This window comes from Brassica napus, chromosome A5 (genome assembly GCF_020379485.1).
Source record: "Brassica napus cultivar Da-Ae chromosome A5, Da-Ae, whole genome shotgun sequence".
NCBI classification, from domain to species: Eukaryota; Viridiplantae; Streptophyta; class Magnoliopsida; order Brassicales; family Brassicaceae; genus Brassica; species Brassica napus.
The window spans coordinates 15,066,992-15,090,037 of NC_063438.1; the positions used below are offsets into that span (position 1 = coordinate 15,066,992).

At 38.1% G+C, this 23,046-nt stretch overlaps 2 protein-coding genes across 2 annotated transcripts; both read right to left on the minus strand.

Annotated features, from left to right (window-relative positions):
- Positions 1–2,828: 2,828 nt before the first annotated feature.
- LOC111214270 (SET and MYND domain-containing protein 4-like) lies at positions 2,829–7,349 on the minus strand. Its single transcript, XM_022716825.2, has 14 exons — positions 7,024–7,349; positions 6,742–6,945; positions 6,600–6,671; positions 6,341–6,530; positions 6,135–6,262; positions 5,614–6,006; positions 5,392–5,526; positions 4,907–5,038; positions 4,477–4,632; positions 4,131–4,364; positions 3,778–3,944; positions 3,580–3,694; positions 3,381–3,461; positions 2,829–3,166 (listed from the first exon to the last, which is right to left on the minus strand). The coding sequence occupies exons 1-14, from the start codon at positions 7,156–7,158 to the stop codon at positions 2,948–2,950; spliced, it is 2,361 nt and encodes a 786-aa protein (XP_022572546.1). The 5' UTR covers positions 7,159–7,349; the 3' UTR covers positions 2,829–2,947.
- A 3,929-nt stretch (positions 7,350–11,278) lies between these two features.
- On the minus strand, positions 11,279–19,795 carry LOC106376945 (nuclear pore complex protein NUP160-like). Its single transcript, XM_013817087.3, has 26 exons — positions 19,399–19,795; positions 19,074–19,326; positions 18,947–19,004; positions 18,689–18,846; positions 18,527–18,612; positions 18,320–18,427; positions 18,125–18,222; positions 17,595–17,712; positions 17,293–17,475; positions 16,997–17,183; positions 16,345–16,910; positions 16,064–16,226; positions 15,702–15,976; positions 15,394–15,581; positions 15,083–15,159; positions 14,603–14,961; positions 14,252–14,320; positions 13,869–14,175; positions 13,649–13,777; positions 13,211–13,319; positions 13,044–13,112; positions 12,826–12,952; positions 12,562–12,669; positions 12,052–12,192; positions 11,610–11,783; positions 11,279–11,493 (listed from the first exon to the last, which is right to left on the minus strand). The coding sequence occupies exons 1-26, from the start codon at positions 19,726–19,728 to the stop codon at positions 11,449–11,451; spliced, it is 4,485 nt and encodes a 1,494-aa protein (XP_013672541.1). The 5' UTR covers positions 19,729–19,795; the 3' UTR covers positions 11,279–11,448.
- Positions 19,796–23,046: the final 3,251 nt, after the last annotated feature.

Here is a 23,046-nt window from a genome sequence, read left to right on the forward strand (position 1 = left end):
GATGGCCTCATCCGATATTGGCGTCTTCCTGATTCCATTAGAATCGCCCAGTCTTGCTCTAACTCCCGTAACACAGTCGATGAGCACGGGAACGGGCCGATGCTTCACACTACGGGCCAAAAACCCCACGCTGGTGTCCGTTTGGAAATGGTAATTAAAAATTTAATTATATTAAATTTTTAGTATATTTTTATATATATATTCTAATTAACAACTTTCTTAAATGTTTTTTTAGGCCAAAGAGACGGGAGAATTCCCGTCTCTTATGCAACTTTACGAGAGGACCCACAAGAACAAGGCGGGCCGATTTATAGATGGCAAGTCCGAGCAAATCTACAACGATTTGGCTGCTCGGGTTGAAGAACGCCAGACCCAGCTGACCCAACAGTCCACCGATGGATTACCCGTCACCTTATCCACACCTGAAGTGGATAAGCTTTACGAGGAGGTAAATTTTCTAAAATTTTAATTTTTTTAAATATTCATTTAATTTAACTTTAAATTTTTACTAACAAAATTTATTTTTTGTTTTTAAGGTTGTCCCTAAAAAAAAGGGACGGACGTTGGGGATTGGTTCCGTCAACGATGTTCCGAGAGCGACATCGTCTTATGTTCAGCGACGGGATGATGAAGTCTCTCAGCTGCGTAGGGAGTCCGAAGAGCTGCGTAGAGAGTCTACTCAGCTGCGTAGAGATTCTACTCAGCTGCGATCTCGTATGGGTGGACTCGAGGGCTTCTTGGACGTTGTAGCGGCCACAAATCCGGAATGGGCGACTTTGTTGAGGACCATGCGACAACAAAATCCTATCCCAGGCCAGTCACCGACCGACGACTCACATGCCGAGGCGGATGTTCAGGCGAGGAGTGATGAATTCTACGAGGCGATTAATTAACGACCACCCAAGTTCTTTTTAATTTCGGTTCTTGTATTATGAATTCAAAACTTATTTATATATAAAATATTTTGGTTTTGATTTTTTTAGAATTTTAATTTCATTAATAATTTAAATAATTTAAATTATATTTATAATTATAATTTTTTATATTTCTATAAAATAATGAAACGAAGTAAATTCGTAGCTAATTTTGCGGCTTCTTTACGTGGAAGATTAACGTGGTTTTTACGAGGAAACGTTTGGAAATCTATCAAGGTTTTTACGTTTTCTTTACGTGGAAAGTTTTCAAGGTATTTACGTCAATTTTACGAGTATTTATTTACGTGTGTCTTACGAGGAAAGATTTTCGTGGTAATTACGAGGAATGTTAGCGACGTCCTTACGAGGAATCTTTACGTGGTCTTTACGACGAAATATCCTCCTTCGCTTTTACGACGAAATTATTTCCTCGCTAACTTACGACGATTTAGCGAGGATATATGCGTTACGACAAACATATAACGACGAAACGGGTTTCCTCGCTAATTCGTCGTAACACTGCTTTTACGACGAATTAGCGAGGAAAACTGCCCTCGTAAAACTTGTGTTTTCTTGTAGTGAATGATCGAGTTTTTGCTATCTCTTTAGGGTGTCCACCTCAGCATTTCATTTATTTTGGTGGAACCCATCTTTATGTTTTGTTTTAATATATTATCCATTCGTAAAAGATTACACTAAATATCACTTAGTGCAGCGGTTTACACATCTTTAAATAAACTAACAACCCGAGTTCGAATAGAAACCATGGGTGTTTTGCATGTTTATATGATTAAGTTTAATTAAAGGCAATTATGACTTTTACAACTCGTCTTCCTCTTTAGATTTTTAGGTTTTCTGCAATATTGACTCCAACGGCTCATAATTTTTCACGAGCTATACATCAATTTCTTTGTTTTTTGTCATTTTCATGAAAACATCATGAATCTTTATATATACTACTCAAGAATAGGATGAAACGAGTAAATTTTTTTTCTCTTAAGAATCCTGATTTTCGGACCGAATCAGTCTAAATCGTCACCGTGGTGCCTCAATTACGTTTTTCCGGCGATTTTACGGCCCTCGGCGGTGAGTTTTCCAAACAGGGCTGTGAAATTAATTAATTGTTGTTGGGTCATTTTAATTGCTCGCGGCATATCGCACCCACTTTCTACATAAGGTAAAGCTGATGTGTCAGACAAACCCAAAGAAGCCTCCTCATCGTCTATTCTTTTTCACCGCCTCCTCATCGTCTATTCTTTTTCACCGTCTCTAAGCTAGGGCCTAAAGTTCTCTCACTTCGTCGCTTAATTCTTATCTCTCGATGATGAACCATTACACTTTAAACCGTTATATTCAGTGTCGCGTATCACTGAAACTCTTTTAATTGATAGAATTTCATAGTCCTACTGAAAACTTGATTAATATAACTTTTCTTTATTGTTTTTTTCTAATTTCCGAAGTTGTCCACTGTGACCTGTACGCCATGGATGGATTCACTAATTTCCCAAACTCCAAATCAATTAGAACACACTGGTAGTTTCAAGGAGGAGGTGAACAAGCCAACAACTAAAGGAACAACCAATGAAAAAGAAACACAGTTTCTTGGATGGACTAAAAAAGTTCGCATAGACTACACAATGCATGTATCCGACTCCGCGCTCGCACAGGGGATATGCCCCTAGTACATTCAATGATCTCAAATAAAGAAGCACGAAGTGATAGAGCTTGGCATTATTATTAGTTACCTATATTCATGCACTGCAAAGAATATACAACAAAAGTTGAGGTGTAATAAACAACGTCAGAAACTGATGGTTGAAGTGAAGCTTAAGGGGTTTAGGGCTGGACGTTTGACTTCAGCTCCTTTTTTGTTTTCTTAATTTTAGTGGCCACCAACAATTTACAGCAAAAAAATAACGCAGTCAACATTTTCTTATAAAAGCCTACACAAAAGACACTACTACCAATCAACATTTACTCTTTTTGTAGCAACCAAGGTATTAGAGCACAAAGTGCTGGCTTAAGACTTAAGATCACAAGTTAACGGCTTTGGCAGCTTCTAGCTTAAGACATGAAAGGTAAGAGAAAAGAGTTTCAGCATGTGACCCGTAATACTTCGAGAATATCTGAGACAATCTCTTTGTAGTCTCCCAGGCTCCACTCGAATCACCTGATGCAAGCTGAATCGACGCAAGCTTCACCAGTTCATTTCCAATCACAACGTGTTCATCCCCATACAGCCTCTTCAGAATCTGCCACCAAACCCAAAATCTATCTCACATCTCACCCATACACGGGGTTGATATTCAAGTGTAAATTTCTTGGATCTTAGCAGTAGAACTACCAGTTAGGATTACTGAGAATTAAGAAAATTTGAAGGTGATTCAAGGGAATTCTCTCCATTGTCAATCATTAACTTATGTTGTGGTCTAAACCGAAGCAGAATAACTATATTATGATTTTTACCTTTATGGACGCTTCACAATGCTCCCTTGCACCCTTCATTTCTCCAGCTAAATAGCAAGCCTGAGCAACCTTATCCTCCGCCTGAACAAACAGAAACGTGAAACGTGTATCGTGCTTGTTTTTCGTGAAGATATGCATATGCAATATAGAGTAGCAATGCTTCGAGTCCATTGGGCATAAATAGAGGAACTTGACTTACATCGGCAATGTCTTTGTTATACATGTGAAGGGAAGTTCTGAGCACAGCGATGGACCTTAAACAATCTGATAATACAGAAATATTGGCACGTCCTGAATTCATCAACTCTTCCACCCTGCAGTCTCGAGAGATCCATGTGTTAGGGGCGAAACTTCACACTAATTATTTAGCTTGAAACTTCAAGTAAGAACCTGCTACCTTCTCAGGTGATTCCAAGCTTTGTTCACCTCTGCATGAGAGTTTTCCACTTCACAGCGAGATCCACATTTCAAACATTTATCTGCTTTTATATGAAGAGAACCACTAGGTTTAATGAGCAAACTTGAAGCTACTTCACTGACACCAGCATACACCTTTTCACTCACCTGTGAAAGAAACACAGCAAAAACCAAACTAAACTAAATTGGTATCAAGAAACACTGTTTATATCCTCCAATAAATAACAGTTAAACGTTAAAATGACCATTGAACATTATCAGCAGGGAATTTTCTTAAAATGGACTCTACGGGAGCTAAACACCAATGAAATGACTTATTATGTATCAGATTACCAGAAAATGATGATCTAGACTTTTTGGAGCAGCCAAAAAATGATTTAGCTTCTCGGACTCGCATGCAGCCACACTACTATCCAAGACTACGCCAGTACAGCTTGTATTGACACAGCAATATCCATTAATAACAAGGTCCGATATGTTCATTTGAGAACAGCCACAACACTGACAATGAAAAAAATACTCCTCTTCAAAAAATCTAATACGATCTTTGCAATCCCATTTTCCGACCTGTGAATAGTAATGCACAAAAAAATTTTTAGAGGTATGGACTTCAAAGCACACAGCTGATATATGATGCCGACCAGACTGACAAATAGAGAGAAGATGATCACAAGAATACCTCAGGACCATATGACAGTTCTAGGGGGCAACCCACGGGAACAAACTCTGTTGTTCGCATAACAAGTCCACGTGAAAGGAAATACAAATGGATGTTCGGCTTGCAGGAATGATTGAACAAGCTACCGATTTTATAAAGAGCCTGACCAACTCTGATCTGTGGATAAAATAGCGATGCTAGATGTCTAAAAAATAGAGATCTTCAACAAGGACCAATGTGTCATGTTCTCTAATAGTAAGTGGACGTTCAAAAAGCTTCATAAGAGAGCAGTTCAAATATAACAAAACCAGGTTATAGATAGATTAAAGTCTTTTCTTTAACTCTAGATTGCATCTTTGTAAGTGGTGATACCTAGCTCTAAATGGGTCCTTCAAGTGGGAGATGCATTAAATAACATTCTCTCATATGCAGTACCTCTGCCAAGACAAACCTGCTCTAAACTCTGAATCGGCTCTTTTGCTGAAACGTTCCCAGCTGGGATGCACTTGAAAGAATCGCCGCTGGATTTCATCCGGACAATTGCCATAGAGTTCACCTTGATTTGTGAAAGCAGTATAATAGTCTGCACAGGGAGGAAAAATCAAGACAGTGGTCACCACCCCAATAAGTAAACTTCCATTGAAAAAAACATAATGTTGCTCAGGCATCATGATGACAGCAAGTCATCGAGTAAACCAAATGCCTCTTTTGCAGGCTGTAAACATTTTTGTTAATGAGGATAGATTTAATCTAAATAATCAAAAACCAATTTAAATCACAGTTAATTACTAAATTGCAGTGAAAAATAAACATCACAGAAGGAAGAAAGTATAAATTCTAAGCCTAAGCCATTAGCATCCATTGAACTCATATATGTTGATGCCTGCACAATTATCAGAGAGCAAAGTTGTTAGGGAGGGAGATGAAGAGGACAACCTGTGACACAGAAGCTTCGCAGACTGAAAGATCAGGGCAGCAAGATTTATTAAGGCACCAAATCAATACTATGGAAAGTAGATGCAACTCTAACTTGCTCTCTGGACTCATCTTAGAATAGCTATGGGAAAGATCCTGCATAAGAGAGAGGGTATTCACTCCTTATTAGATTGTCTGTGACTGATGCAAAATGATGGGAAAAATTCTACAGTCGAGACATACTAATTTCTCCTGAAGGTTGGAAAGATCCGTAGGTGTTTCCCCTTGATTTATCAACTTCATTATAACTCGACCAGCTAAAACAGCATCAGATGGCAGTACAGCAGGCCAATTAGCTCCCCGACACTCATGCTGGTGCTCTTGAACACACTCAGTCTCAGAATAATATCTTACAGCTGATGTAACGCCTTTAATATGCTCCACAATATCATCAGGTAGGTTCTGAAAAGTCGAATTCTTGACCATCTCATTTGTTGAAAGCGTTCCACCTGATTGAATCTGGCAGGACTCTGAGCAATACACAGGTACTGAGCATGATGGACATGGAACAGAGTCAGCAGGCAATTCGTTAAGGCAAAAGTGGCAATGTGTTTCCCGACAACTTTTTGATATGACCTGCATAAATGAAGTGACATCACCAGTGAAACATGTTGAGTAACATAAGAAAATGTGCCTGTTAAAGAATGAAACAATATAAAACAATATTGTTTGAAAAGGGCATAATTGTGAATCACAGCTCATACCACACAAAATGGTTCTTCGACATGTATCACAGAAGGTTGTTCAATATCAGATTCTGATACCATGCCCCTGCCTTTCTCTTTTGTGGATACACAACGCAGCTTTACTTCGCTTTGCACGTTGGGTAGATCTACAGACCAAAAGTAGAGACAGGTCATAATCCAACACCCCTCACTGAATAGCTAAAAACTGTCATGTAAAACCTCACCCGCAGTAGCATAACAGAGTGTGTTCTCCGATGTTTGCTTATTCTGAAAGTCTGGAATAGCCAGAAGTTCGTTCTGCAGCTGCTTCTTCCCCGCAGGTGATGACTCGAGAGAGATAGAAACTGTGATGTCCCGGAACGCATCTTTATAGTTTCCAAGAAGAGTATTGAGTTTGCCTCTCCTAAACCAAGCCTGAAACAAATATGAATGAAAACTTCAAAAGCCGGAACCTTTGAAAATACAAAAGAAGCAAGTTGAAACCTTTGAGTAAAAAGGATCAATACGAAGAGCACGATGGCAGTCCCGCAAGCTCTCTTGAAGAAGCCCCAGATTCTACATGAGAAAAGAGAATGAATGAGTGATGGAATGGAACCAAACTTAGGGAAAAAGAGAGGTAGCTTACATGAAGGGCATTAGCTCTATTGAGAAAGAGAGAAGCGAGTAAGGTGTTGTCTCGAGCAACACGTAAGGCTTTAGAGTAGAAGCGTAAAGCATCGTCGAAGCTCCGGCTGCGGAAGCAGAGATTTCCGCGACGTTTCAAGTCGAGAGAAGACTCTTGGCTCTTCCCACAGCAACCCAGATCAGGATCCGCTAACTCACTCACCGCCTTCAAAACCCAAAACCAAAGAACCTTTGAGAAGGAAGAAGCAGAGAGAAGAGTTAGGGGGGGTTTAGAGGACTTTACTTGATGAAATTGGGGAAGACCCAGAAGGAAACGGAGCAGAGACGAAGAAGAGGAGAGGAGATCGTCGACGCTGCTGCTGCTGCTCTTCACTGTTTGTAGAAGATGCTCAGGTATTAGCGATTTCAACGTCTCCATTCTTTGATCCTCACTTCTCCCTCTCCCTCTTCTTTCTTCGCTTTAGATTTTCTTCTGTTAGGCTCAATTTGGTATCGTTTCGGTTTGGAATTGAGTTTTAGTAGTTTATGGATTTGTATTTGTTTGTTCTTTCATTTGGTTCTGAGATAGACCTGGGCATTTTTACCCAAAAGAAGCTCCGACCGTAACTCCAACCGAAAAAACCAAAACGCATCTGAATCGTATACCAAGATATGAAAATGGGATGTAAGAGCTTGATATTTTTGGGTTCGGGTACAATCTGAACCAAACCAAATCAAATGTAAATTTATATTCTAATAAAATTGAGCGATAAATTCGACTAAACCATTTAACTGGACCAGTTCGTTGATGAATTTATAATTAATTATATTCTAGTTCAACCAAACCATTTAGCTGAACTAGTTTATTTATAAATTTATAATTTATTTGTAATATTTTGTAAAATTTAGAAATACTTTGTCCAATTTTCAATTGTAAGAAGTAGTAAAACTGAGAAGTACTTTGGTTAACGAATCAAACAGCTAACATCCGAAAACAAGTTAACCATAGATCAATCTTAAACGATAACATTTAAACTAGTTAACCAAAGACAAGTCTTAACAACAAAAAAACATAGAATAGAAATTCATACATCGAAACTCATGGACCATAGGACATAAGCTCTTAAGCTCTGCAATCTCATCAGCCATCTTATTCATACGCTTCTTTAATCGTTGAACCTCTTCTTGAACATCGAAAACCCATGGTTGACGAAAGTGGAGGCCGTCGTTCTGCAAGTAAAACTCAGAATTTTGTTATATCCGCTCTAATGGAACAAAATCTAAAATGAATCAAAGTTAGTCAGATTACCTCAAAGTCCTTGCATATGAAGTATATACTCCCAGGAAAGTATCAAAATCTGTTGGATACTTTGGTTTTAGAGGGACCTCGTCAATGACTTGTTCCTTACATGGACAATGTCGAAGTATTCCTTCATCTTCTCTCTCTTGTTCTTTTTCTCCTCCCATAGATCCATGACGCAAATATTTAGATCTCACTTCGTGATGTGAGAGGATAGAGAGATGGAGAGAGAACCCTCAAGAGAGAAAAGTAAATGAAATGAACTGAAGAAAACAGAGAGGTGCGAGAGAGTCTAACTTATGGTGTTTTTTTGGGACACCAATTCAAAATTTTCAGTTCCCTCCTAGACATTTTTTGTTGTAGAAGTTTTACTAAGTTTGCAGTTTAAAAATATCTCTAAAGTTTCACTTTCCAATTTTTTTTTTCTTTTTTCTTAGTTGTATTGGATTCAAGAGAATTATTTTATGGTCATACCACTTATATTCAGCTTTATACAATCATTTATCATCTAACCATGTAATAATATAGTTCATTTCATGAAATATATACGTTTTATACTATCAAAAGGCCAATACTTAAGAGAAAAGCCATTAAAGTATAAGGTAATAACTTGTAAACAATCAAACATATATCACAATTTTTAATATAATTATTGTTTTGAATTTAAATCACAAATATTTTTAAAATTATTAGAATTATACGTGCATACATACTTGTAAACAAGCAAACAAGTTTAGAATTTTATCTCCATTTCAATTTTGTTTTATTTTTATTTTTACCAGTTTCACTCAGTTATACAACCATAAAACACAAAACATTAAAATGTATATCATGAACTTCTATGTGTTTTCCTATCAAAGTTGTATGAGGAACACCAATTTTTCTTTGAACCTGAGTGATGAGAGTTTTTGGGGTTTCCATGTGGAGTTTTCTACAGTAATTTCTCATCGAACCATGTTATAATTAAATCGGGTTATATTCACAATTATTAGAATAATACGTGTATATTTGCAAACAAGCATACAACTTTATATTTGTATCTTCAAAGCTGTACAATAAGTTATAATTTCATTAACTTGATAAAAGTTCAAATAACTTGTACAACCACATCCCTAGAGCTATGACAACATGGATTACGCAACAACCTATAAGTATCCTTCCATTATTGGTTCCTTCAGTTCTCATGGTCGCTTTGAGAAGTTAAAGTTCTTCTTCTAGCACATGAACTTGATAGTTCAACTGTTGTATCTCATCCTTGAATGCATCATCGACCCAGTCGAAGACATGATTGTCGTTCATAAGCTACAAAATATAGAAAATAATGGCGGTTTAGACAACTTGAAACACTAATAACTAAAGCTGAATGGTTTTATCTTCCTTTGGACGCATGGCGACATCAATAATATCGGCAGTAAGGTTTTGAATCGGATTTGAAAATAAGCTCGATCACACCCAAATCGTAGTAACACCTAATAGGGACCCCCTGGGTTTTGACTCTTGTCAAGCCACCACTTTTGGAAGAGGAACCCGACCGATTTCTCATTATGAAAAGAGAGAGAGAGAGAGAGAGAGAGAGAGAGAGAGAGAGAGAGAGAGAGAGAGAGAGAGAGAGAGAGAGAGAGAGAGAGAGAGAGAGAGAGAGAGAGAGAGAGAGAGAGAGAGAGAGAGAGAGAGAGAGAGAGAGAGAGAGAGAGAGAGAGAGAGAGAGAGAGAGATGAGATGAGGGAAAATGGGGGTTGAGAGGATTGGAAGGATTGTAGAAATGGGAAAATCCTAATAAATGGTTTTTATACTTGACAACAGAATGACATGACTTCGGGATCTTCATAAAATGGGAGGCAAAATTGGGCGGAAATTTAATAAAAACAAATTTTAAAGTCAGAGTTTTACTTTTGTATTTTCTTTGTTTTACTGTACTCAAGAGACTTATATTCAGTTTCCTATAATCAATTCCTACTAATCATCTAATAAAAATATAAAATACTTAATTTTATAAAATATATAAGTTTTGTAATAGAATAATTTCATTTCATTGCATTTTTCTTCGGTTGTTTTACTAATCAAGTTGTACAAGTTTTATGGTTTTACGGTTCAACCAATACTAAGTTATACCAGCTGTACCAATATAGTTGTGTCAAGTTATACAAAGTTATACCATAAGTGCGGGGTACAAATTGAATCAATTGAGAAACATATAGTGCTTAATATAGTGTTGGGTACACATGTAGTGTTACTTATATTCAGTTTCCTATAATCATTTCTCATCTAACCATCTAATAAAATATATAATTTCGTGAAATATATAAGATCATAATTTTATTTCATTTTGCTTCTACAGTTTTACCAATATAGTTATCCAAGTTTTACGGTTTTACAGCTTATCTAATACTAAGTTATACCAGCTGTACCAATATAGTTGTGTCAAGTTATATTATTAGTGTTGAATACGAATTGATGAATCAATTGGGAAACATGTACTGCTTAATGTAGTGTTGGATACACATATAGTGCTTAATGTAGTTCTGGGTATGAAGGTACACTTATAATTCATCAAAAATTGCTTATTGTAGTGTTGTGTACAAATTGAATTAAATGTAAAACAAATCCGAAACATTTTTTCTCTGAGAAGAGAGAAAGAACATGCCGAATATGAGAGGAGAGGGAAAAAGAGGGACGAGAGAGAAATAAGACGAAATCACATGATTGATTAGATGAAATAAGAACATAATTGACTTTAGCTACATTTTTTAAAAGTATATACTCCATTTGTTTCTAAATAAGTGTTACTTTGACATTTTTCACATATATTAAGAAAGTGACGGAAGTATATGTAAGTTGTTATTAATTACACTTCTCTGACCAATAGTATTTGAGATAAATAAAATTATTTATGAAATCAATGCAATTTGCAATTAATTTATAGCTGAAAGTAAATATAATTTGCATTGAAATTGTAAAGTGATGGTTTTTGTGCAACAAAAAAAAATGTTAGAATAACACTTATGAAACACATAGAATATTAAATGAAGAATATTATAGATTCATGAGATTGCTTTTTCGTCTTTAAAAGACTGCAAAACTTTTCTCCAATATAATCTTTGATTTCAACAAAATACTTCGGTTTTAGATCGACTTGTCTTGGTTCCATTTGATTTGGAATTCTGGAATTGACATATGAATTCATTTAGACAATTTTAAAAATTATGAGAACCGGATCAATTGCATTATTTCGACTCAATTCTTATCGGATCAGATCGGATTATCAAATTTGATTTTTATCATATAGTTTTGGTAATGAAAATTGAGGATAATGTACTCTAGCAGCAACCACCCATAACAATGTACTCTTAAGAAAACCGAAAACACAGATACGAGTTTCAGATTCACACAAATCAGTCATGAGGCCTCCCATTTCAACTTTGATTTTCTTCAGCCTGTTGCAGACGACACAGCATCATCCGAGTCCACCTTCAGCTGCAACAAAAACAAACACCAACCAACCCGAAAAAGAACATTCATTAAACTGATAAAAAACCACACAACATGACTTTCACTTCCCATAGCCCTATAATTGTTACTAGCAAATGTACCAGCTTTAAGTGATTGAGTAACGCTTGTTGGAGTTGTCCCTTAAGCTTCTGGCACTGCTCCAACATCCGTCCTGAGTTCATCGTTTTCTCTAGCGCCCACCATAGTCTTTCCACTGTTGTGTAAGGAAACCAAACCCCTGATACCTTTTTCCTTTTCAGTACCTCTGCTGGTTTCTGTTTCACAAGAGAGCAAATAAAATATACATTTGTGAAAACTCATGCTTAGTCATAAGAGAGCTTTTAAAGGGGTGAAATTTGCATCAATATGTTTTATTGATTTGTGCAGGCGTAAGACTCTAGCAACTAGATGTTTTTAACCTTGAGAAGCTGGAAACACTAGTGAACCTACATATCCCGTTATGGAGAAAAAACTATCCTATAGCGAGATACTTATAATCCAATAGTCTCTCTACAGCTGAAAGTCATAGATCATATAACTCACCGATGATGCAAATGATTCCATGTACTCCAATAGCAAATTAGTGGCCTCTGTAAGACGCCCATAGTCAACATATAACTGAAACAAGGAAGCAGGACTTGCTTCTTGCCCACCCATTCCCAAAGCTTTCTCCTTCTTGCCGTCCTGTCGAACAAACAAGAAATTGGTCAACAAGACTTGCATGAAACCAGAAGAGAACAACCTTCCTTATGATTGTTTCTTTCCATGGTGTAAATGAAAGCGACCAACCTAGTTATAGATTACAATGCACAGCAAGTATTGTACAGAGAGATTATAAACATCTTCAACATTAGAGAGTCATGCAACAGGAACGCATAAATAAAATCTACTCTAGAATCTGTATCTCAGACATACTAACAGTGAAACAAAAGCTTACTGATGAAGCATTCTTCATGCATGCCAGTTATCTTTATCAAAGATGTAGGTATACTATATCATATACCAAAATAAAAAAATCAACTAAAATATCCCAAATATTATCGACAATTTTACCTTGAACATGTGAACCAGCCAAAGAGGCAATTCGATACAAGAATCTGCCTGAAGAAGAGTTGAAGCAACAGTAACTGGCAATCTAGCGTGTATGTCTTTGTACCTCTTCTGCATTTATACACATAAATTATTTCACAACCAAACAACGATTAAAACTTTCAATACCCTAAGCTAATCAATACTCCTAAAATCCAGAGTAGTAAATACTTCGATACCAATTAAAACTAAAAGTGAACTCCAATCAAGAATTCAGAAATTACTCACAAGATAAACCTCAAGAATTTCCCAGTCACCAGCCAAGTTGGAGCTTTGAGCAGCAGGGCTTCTATCAGGCGAATGAGTGACTTCGTCTTCCGTAGATGTTAGCAAGAGATTAGGCCTGAGATCATTTCTGTAAAATGAACAAAGGTACATTTTTTTGGATAAGTCAGGCAAGTCAACAAGTAACCAAATGAAATACCAAGTAGCTAAGGTTCACTCACGATGACCACAGCGTTCCTTTAGCAGGGCAACATCTAATTGTCATATTCTCAAATATCTTTTCCAGCTCCCTGAGAATAAGCAGTATTCATTAAACCTATGTAATTCTCAAGAACCTACGTAATTCTCAAGGCATGTGACACTAGAAAAACAAAGCAAGAAATTTTACCTTTTCAAAGCTGAGCCTCTCCAAAATTTTAAAACAACAGTGAATGCCATGTCATACAAGTCTGCCTGAACAAGAAGGTCAACCAAGTCCGGTGGTGGCTTTTCGAGCCCTGGAGTGAAGACAAAACAACGCATATTTATAAGACATGATTGTATAAGATTACTTGGAAACAGTCAGCAGTGTCTATGAGATCCTTCTGAAATCATGCCTTAAGGAAATTGCATAAAAGACATCAATGATGCACAAAACGACAACCAAATAAAGGAGACTGCCAATATATAATCCTTTCAACGGTTGTAGTACATCAAGCTCTTAATTTCCTCACATCCCATTCAGGGTGAAGATACCCTAGTTCTAAAGCACGGATTAATTAAAGTTCCAACCGCCCCTATACTGCAAACTCAAAATAGTCCATGGAGGAAATAAGAGACAGCTTACCTGAATATGTCCACTCAAAGTTTTTCAGAGAAAGCAAATATTCTGCTGTGGTGAAAACATACTCGTTTTGGATTTTCTCGATATCAATGCAACTCTGATACCCTTTTGGCTGGTCACTACTCCTTACTGCTGCAAAAGTAATTCAAATGTCGCTATCCATGGGATAATACATCAATATAACAAAATGACGCCAAAGGGTTTAGAGATTGAGAAGACTAACATTGTTGTTCTTCTACTCTTTTAGCCTTTTTTGCTGGATAATGCATGGATTCTTCTGGTAGTGGATCAATCCAAGCATGCCCAGGATGCACAAGACTTAATGCATTTATAGCAGCAGAAAGTCCATTTAGCCTCTCTTGCAAAACTAGGGACTTGTGTTTATAATCCGTGGATGCTGCCTCACTTCTCAGACGAGCAGAAAACTGATACATGTAACTTGCCGCCATTCGCCAATTGTGTCGTCTCATCTCGTAAGCATAAAGCAGCTTGTATGGATTTGGCTTTATCATTATCTCAGACCTCCCAGCCTACAAATCGCAGAAGAAAATATAGTAAATATAAAACAAGTGCAGAAACAAACGGACTCTGCTTCCCACAAAATACCTTCCAAAAGAGCTCTTGGGTGATCTTATCCGATAAGCCGATGAAAGGCAAATGTCCCTCACTGAGGATCTGAAATAAAAAGAGAAATATTATAAGAATTTGCTTTCTAAGTCATGGTAGTACAAACATCTTTGTGGAGGGCTGAACATTAAGATAGCACCCACACTAGCAGAGTCATTTTTAGTTCCAAACAAACTTACATCTAAGTACTAACAGCAAAGAGAAATTGCACATGAATTACACTATTTATAACAATTATGGAGATGATGGCCAGTCAAATGTTCTCGTTATTTTCCAAACACAGAAAAAATAATTAAGGAAAATAAGAAAATAAGCATTCTTGACCTCTACCTTGGTTTTGCCACATTCAAATAGAACTATGATGAAGCGCCTCAAACAGATGCGCTTAATTTCCTCATCAGGGTTTGAAATAATAGCGCAGTAAGCATCATTCAAGAGATTCAGATCTAACGTGAACTTGAAAACATTTGCCCACAGTCGTCCTCTACAGTAAGTGGCTGTTACAGGTGGATGGACGTTCTCGCTACTCTCCATGAAATTAATGGCCTCGTCTACTTGCTCAAGGGCTGCATACGCAAACTGACAAGCTCCTTCACTTATATTATACCGTTCAAAAATTTGCATAGCCCATTCATAGTAATGAAGTTTCCATGTTGCACAAGACTTTTCACCATCTGAAATACTGGCACCTGCTTCAACCATATGGATGGTAAAAAAGGGATAAGGAATCAGAAAGACACAAAGCCTAGTTTTCGAAAAAACAAAACTGGCAAAGAACCAGAGCAAGAACAAACTTCTTGAGGAGCTCACCAATTGTGGAATGTGAAAATCCTGCTTCTTTAGCCAAACTGTGCAAAGCCTTCCAAGATCCTTCACCTGATGAAGCTCTGCATCGGTAACCAGGGTCGATACCATGAGATGTATGTTAAAAATACCAAGACAAATGTTCTTGAAGTGAAAATATTAGTAATTAAATGAACCAGAGACGTTGGCAAAAAAATAACGAGCTTGTCTTCTATGAGATTAGGATAAAACCCACAAATTATGTATTGGCACGATATACAATTTAAACATGAACAGGCTACAAAATTATCCGTGAAGAGACTCCAAATGATAAGCACCTGAAGAAGCAGCGGATGGAATCACTAATCTTCCTCTCTCTTGATATCCCGCATGCTCCACGTTGTACTTGATCAAGGAGGCAACAACCACGGAGATGTTGAAGAAGACACCAATCTCCGTTGGTATCTTGGGCATGTCCAAATGTTTTCTCCCCACGTAAACTTGCCTCCACAACCAAGAGGATTCGCTTGAAAATGGTAATTAAGAATATACGAAAAAACAAAACAGAGGAATCAGCAGTTAATTTTAACTAGCAATTAGCTAAATACAGCGTTTTGTCACTAAGGAAACAGAGATAGTTGTTTACCTCAACCGCATCAGCCTGTCCATTCCTGATCAACCTAAGAGTAAGCTCAGTTGAGCGTCTTAGCAAAGAAGAAGCGTCTTCTCCTGTTTTACTATAACGAATCCAGCTGATAAAGTTTTGTACCAAGCTTGTAATGATTTGTGAACTTGGAAGATATCTTAAGTTAAATCGGCTATCCACAATGCAACTTCGGTCACTGAAAAGAAGAATATACGCCAATGAGAAACCGCATTTCCCAAGCATTGTGTTCCATGATCTTTTGTCAATGCTGCTATCTACAATGATAAGACGATTGTGTCCAGTGAGAAATATTGGATATAGGTATGAGCTTTGGGGAATATTTGCGAAGGACAAAAACCTACCAATCTGTAGAGATGAGAGCTTAGAGCTGAAATCATCCATTGAAGTCAATTGAGCCGGCGTGGTAACAAAGAAAAGAACGATGAGCCACTCTGAGACGATATCTTGGATCATCGGAAGCAATTCAAGCCGTAGCTTACATATGTCTTGCTGTGACATATTTACCTGCCAAAATAAAAAGCCAAAGAAAAAAGAGGAAAAAGAACGTATGACTGCGTTTAAAATATATAAAAAAGTTGCAAGAAGTAGAGTATGTAAGATTAGTATCGAAATGTAAACTGACCTGCTCAGAGATGTTAAGCAGATAGCTGACGAGTAGGAAGATGTCAAAGGCAGACTCAAACATCACCTGTGCAAACTGAGAAGTCGCTTGAACGAGGATAGAACTACAGATATCAGATAATGTCTCGCCAACATTGTTATGCATAACTTTCTTAGGGACCAGATACTGCAAATAGTGCTCCATGATAGTAAAAACCTTTCCCCAAGATCCAGCCCTTTGACATAGAGCAGAGAGAGACAATAACATTTCAATGGAAAATGTCCTAAGATTTTTTTGAGCTTCCAGCTCTTTTTCCCATGCTCTATCAGTACCAAGATCCGACCAAGTACGCTGACCTATGGACATCGCATATCCCGACTCAAGGATGTTAACTAAGCGAGGAACAATTTCCTCAGATGAGATAACTGGCCTTCCAGTAACCGATTCATAATACATGGCATAAGGAGCAGCACCCCACTGCTTATTGATCTTCAAAGTACATCTTAGTACCTCCGACAGAATCTCATGTTCATTGATAGACATCCCCAAGCCTAAGCTTGTCAGGCCGCTGTGTTCGGAGGAAGATCCTATCAACAGACAGACACCGTATTAAATAAGTGATTATAAGCAATACAAGGAAACTATGGTCCTAGATAATAGATCAAGAACATACCTCCAAGGCTGTGCTCAACGTTCTCTAATCTAGAGAACAGTGATACAGAATTGTTTCTAACTAAACCAATAACATCTGACTGAACCAGCAACGTGCAAGGTTCATTATTGTTGCACCAGTGATCAAGATAGCACGAACAAAAGTTTTCCCACCAGTGAAAAACTGAAATAGAAGTCTCACCAGTAACCTGACATAAGCAGAGGCATATTTCAGCTTGTATGACCCAGAATAATACCAACGATCAGTCAAATGCATTGTATCTATAAGATACTATAGAACTGTGCAACAAAACAAACCTCTTGCTCAACTAGTAAAAGAATCTCGCTTTTAAGCTCATCAAGACTTAAGGATTGAAATTCAGAATCAGTCCAGTGTTTGTTGTGGTCCCGTAAAGTCAGACGCAAGGCAACATTGTGATAAATTCCAGGACAAAGAAGCCTACGTACGAAGATTGATGAAATGAATCCCATAATTTGATCCTGCAAAGTGCAATAAAAGGTTAAGATGGACTCATACAGCATAAAATGCATAAACGGGGAAGCAGATTGAGTATATAATTTTTTCCAACAAAATGAAAGCTATGTTTTAGAATAAAGACCTTCGCGGATGAAAATAGTGAATGTGAAGTCAAAAGAAGGTCATGCGAAGAGCTCCTAGCACTCAGAAATAACTGCTCAGAAATGTATTCCTCTTGTAAAGTGTAAGACCGTGCTTCCCTGGGTCAAGGAAAACAATTTAGAGTAGACCATTATCCACCATCAAGAAACAAACATCAAAGCAGTGAACACAAGAATGTCGGAAGTAGTAAATAGCACAGCCAACCACTACTATAAAGATACACCAGAGTAACAAATCTCAGAAATGAAACCTCTGGGAAGGGTTTCGCCTAGAGTTCTACACTTTTTTCAAAAGGACTCCATCACCAGGAATTGTAACACAAAAATTCGACTACTATATATATGTTGAATCAATGTTTCCAAATAGTAAAGGTTCCAACAGAAGAGGACGAGAGAAAAAAAGACGTGCACATATGTACATAACCTCCTAAAACATCAGTATAATGCAATTTTTACATGGAGTATAAAGATTCAACCAAATCAGCAGAAACTTAAGTGTTCCCGAACTTACATGGTGCTAGATTTGTGGTACAACATGTGAGATGTCAATTCATCAGCCTTCAGAGTCCAGATCTTGTCGGATGTAAATCTGACATCACACAATTCCCCCTGCGAAATTCAGGAATCAGGGAAAACATAGTTATGAGCTAAAGAAAAACAGAATAGCATAGCATAGCATAGCATGTGTCACAACCAAAATACATACCCCTTCCAGTGAAATATTCTGTAGTCCAGAATCCAGAGACAAGGCTATCCCCTCCCCAGAACTAAAGTGCAGGCCATATACAGTGATCACGTCCACCACGTTGACATCCTTCAAAAATTGGGAAATGGTTATCACTTCAGAGAATGCAATAGAAAATGAATTACACAACTCCAGTCATTCGTTGAAATGCGTGTAGTAACAGCTTACCATAGTATTTCTATACAAGAGAGCTAAAGGAATGATGCCAGAATCGTAATCAGCTTTGCCCAACCATAACCTCAGACACATAACCCCTAGTGAAAGAAGCATGAATAAAAGTTAATCAAACGAAATAAATTAATGGTCACTGACGGAAGTAACAGATATTACCCTCAACGTTTTTAGCAGCTATACTCTGACACAAAACCCTGCTACAGGTAAAAATGTCCCAGACACGTAACGCCCCATCAGCATGAAGCACGCATATAAAATATCTTCCATAAACTTCTGATATAAACAAATCTTGCACAGCTGCAACAACTGTCCCCCTACATTACGCATTAAATATAGATGATGATGAACATCGAAAGATATCACTCCATAAAAGTCAAGACAATTGTTTTATAATAACGGTACTACAATACGTGCCTTACAAAACCCCAAAGACGACCAAGTCCTGTATCATCACGTAGCTCCTGGTGGAAACCTGATGAGGCAAATGATAAGAGAACAAAAAGAAAAAAGGAGATACTAAGTCATGGCAGAGTTAATCCACCTGGTGGTCTCTGAGGTTGGAAGCAATAGACACAGCCATCAGACCTCCCAAGGAAAAGGAACCCAGGCGATGCAGCCACACTAGTAGCATGAGTTTCGTTCAAGTAAGGTCGAACATCCAAGTGGGTCAGATGGTCAAGCGGGAAGACTGAGCCGGACTTATAGGCTGAAGTATTATCGAGTTTAAGGAGGTAGACAACACCAGAGGGCGTGAGAGCGTAAAGAAAGAAGACGAGACGACCACTATCATTACCCTGCAATTCAATTCCCTAACTTCAATTTCAACATAAACTAAAAGTGGAGAAGAGAAGAGGGTTTCAATCTACCTCGTCGGCGAAAAGAAAAGCGAAAGGGGAGAGGGTATGAGCGAAGACGAAGCGAAGCCCAGTTAAAGGAAACCCAGATTCAGAAGAGAGCTGAAGAAGCTCGAGAACGTTTGAGCTCGTTTTGTTGATTCTCCAAACGAAAGAGATCGGAGGTTCGCCAATTACACAGCTCGAAGCGTAGTCTTCTTCCGACGATGGAAGGAGAACACATCCATTGTCCTCCGTACAAGGAGGAGCAGAGACTGATATATCGACCCATTTGACAACACTTCCGCCGCCTGCGACTGGAACCTCCATACCGGCAGACGAACTCAGACGATTCCTCTCCATTTTTTTTCTTCTTTGAACCCTAAACCTTTCCTCACTCAGCAAAATTGTTAACGGAAAAAAAAAAGAAGAGGATGATTCTCCGGTTACATGTATTTGGTCACTCAGCCCATTAATGATCTTTAATGGGCCTATAAATTGTTCAGCCCATTAAGTATTTGGTAATGTAAAACTCATATTGCTAGACTTCAATCGGGCGATCGATCTTATCCCCTAACGAGTTAAAATATCAGAGATTAGTCGGGGATTGTTGTATAATATAACTTAGGAGTTATATTTATTATTTATATATGGTGGTGTGTTTGTGTTGTACGAGTGAGAGAGAGTGAAAAACCAATGTCTTTTCTTTTTATTTCAGATTGTCTATCACAAAGTGTCATCACTCCTATTTATAGTTGATACAAGTCGGTGATTTTATGAACATTAAAGATAAGACAAAACTATTAGAATGACATCTGGATGATTGACTAATACATAATCTCCAAGAATGAGACAAGTGTTCAGGATGGATAATCATCTTGTTTTGATCTTTATCTTCTAACACTCCCCTTTGATTATCCATCTTGTATTACGTAGTGCCTCGTTAAAAACCTAATCATAGAAAAACCCATTGGGACAAAAACCATGACAAGGGAAAAAGAGTACACTGCCCGTAATCTCCCCCTGAGAATAGTGGATCTAGCTTTTTTGTCACAGGTCACGCAAATGCCGCATTCCGATACTATAGACGTGTTTTCGGAACGTTGTAGTCGGAAGAGCTTTTGTGAACAAGTCAGCTGGATTGTCGCATGACCGCACATACTCAATGTCCACTTCTTTATTTTTCTCGAGCTCTTTTATGTACGAGAAAAATCTTGGAGGGATGTGCTTTGTTCTGTCGTTCTTAATGTAGCCTTCCTTGAGTTGAGCAACACAAGCCGAATTATCTTCAAATATTTTCGTTGGCTCTTTCTCGTTGACTATTCCGCTTGATTCTTGTATGTGGTGACTCATTGACCGAAGCCACACACATTCTCGACATGCTTCGTGAAGTGCAATAGTTTCAGCATGATTCGAAGATGTCGTAACCAGAGTTTGTTTCTGGGACCGCCAAGAGATCGCGGTTCCACCAATGGTAAAAACATAACCGGTTTGCGATCGAGCCTTATGAGGATCTGATAAGTATCCCGCATCTGCAAAACCAACTATACCAAACTCGGGTTTTCTAAAATACATTAACCCTAAATCAACTGTACCTTGGAGGTAACGAAATAAATGCTTTATTCCGTCCCAATGTCTGCGAGTAGGAGCAGAACTATATCTCGCCAGTAGATTAGTAGCAAAAGCTATATCTGGTCTGGTACAGTTTGCAAGATATAACAGCCCACCGATAGCACTCATATAAGGTACTTCTGGACCTAATATGTTCTTGCTATCTTCGCAGGGCCTAAAAGGATCACTCTCAACATTGAGAGTTCTACCAATCATTGGAGTACTCAAAGGAGTTGCTTTGTCCATACGAAAGCGTTTCAATAACCTTTTCGTATGGTTTGATTGATGCACAAATATTCCTTCTCGGAGATGCTCTATCTGGAGCCCAAGACAAAACTTTGTCTTGCCGAGATCTTTCATTTCAAACTCCTCTTTCATATGAGTTCGAGCATCATCAGCCTCCTTTTGAGTTCCAATTATGTTCAGGTCATCTACATATACAGCAATGATCACAAAGCCAGATGACGATTTCTTTATAAAAACACATGGACATATCGCATTATTAACATATCCTTTACTCAAAAGATATTCACTTAAGCGATTGTACCACATGCGTCCGGATTGCTTTAATCCGTAAAGTGATCGCTGTAACTTGACCGAACAAATCTCCCTGGATTTTTCTTTCAATGCCCCTGGCATTTTCAATCCCTCAGGGAGTTTCATATATATATATCGTTATCCAACGATCCATACAAATATGCAGTCACAACGTCCATGAGATGCATTTCAAGATTTTTAGACGCCGTTAGGCTCATCAAAAATCTAAACGTAATTGCATCCATTACCGGGGAATACGTTTCCTCAAAATCAATTCCCGGTCTCTGAGAAAAACCTTGGGCAACTAATCGGGCTTTATATCGTGTTACTTCATTTTTCTCATTTACTTTTCTCACGAATACCCACTTATACCCAACAGGATTTATATTCTCAGGCGTTATGACTATAGGTCCAAAGACATTTCTTTTATTCAGGGAGAGTAATTCAATTTGAATGGCCTTCTTCCACTCCTCCCAATCATGTCTTTTTTGACATTCTAAAATGGACCTTGGATCGGGATCATCATTTTCATGATCGATCTCTTTGGACACAGAAAAGGAGAACATTCCATCAACATCTTTTATCTTATTTCTGATCCATATCTTTTCATCTCGGGCGTAGTTGATGGAAATCTCATACTTTTCTGTTCCCTTCTCGTCATCTGGACCATCTTTATCTATGTCTTCTTTCAGACATTTTTCAGTATCAGGTTCTTCTAGAACCTTACTTTGTTCATCCAATTTCTTTTTCTTTCGGGGATTTTTATCTTTAGAACCCGCTGGCCTCCCCCTCTTTAACTGAACCCTAGGTTCATTCATTTTATTACCATCAGTTTGTTCTTTAGGAACATCAACTCTTGATGGAACATTTTCAGCGGGTATACATGACTTCGTCACCCTTCTTGTATCTGTGAACGCATCTGGTAACTGGTTTGCCAAATTATGCAAATGCACAATTTTCTGAACTTCCAGTTCTCTTTGATTCGTAGGGGGATCAAGGTGTAACAACGACGGTGTACACCAAGTAATCTCTTTAGGAATTTCTCTAATTCCTCCCCCTAATGCTGGAAATTCATCCTCATTAAAGTGGCAATCGGCAAACCTTGCCGTAAACATATCACCAGTTACTGGTTCCAGATATCTTATTATACTTGGTGACGTATAACCCACATATATTCCCAATCTCCTTTGTGGGCCCATTTTTGTTCTTTGTGGCGGAGCTATCGGAACATAGACCACACACCCAAAGACACGGAGATGGGATACATCTGGCTCTTGCCCAGATGCCAATTGTAAAGGGGAGTACTTATGATATGCACTCGGTCTTAGCCGAACCAGTGCAGCCGCATGCAATATAGCATGACCCCATACAGAAATTGGGAGCTTTGTTCTCAAGACTAACGGTCTTGCAATCAACTGCAACCGTTTTATCAATGACTCGGCCATGCCATTTTGTGTATGCACATGGGGGACTGGATGCTCCACATCAATCCCCATTGACATACAATAATCATCAAAGGCTTGCGATGTAAAT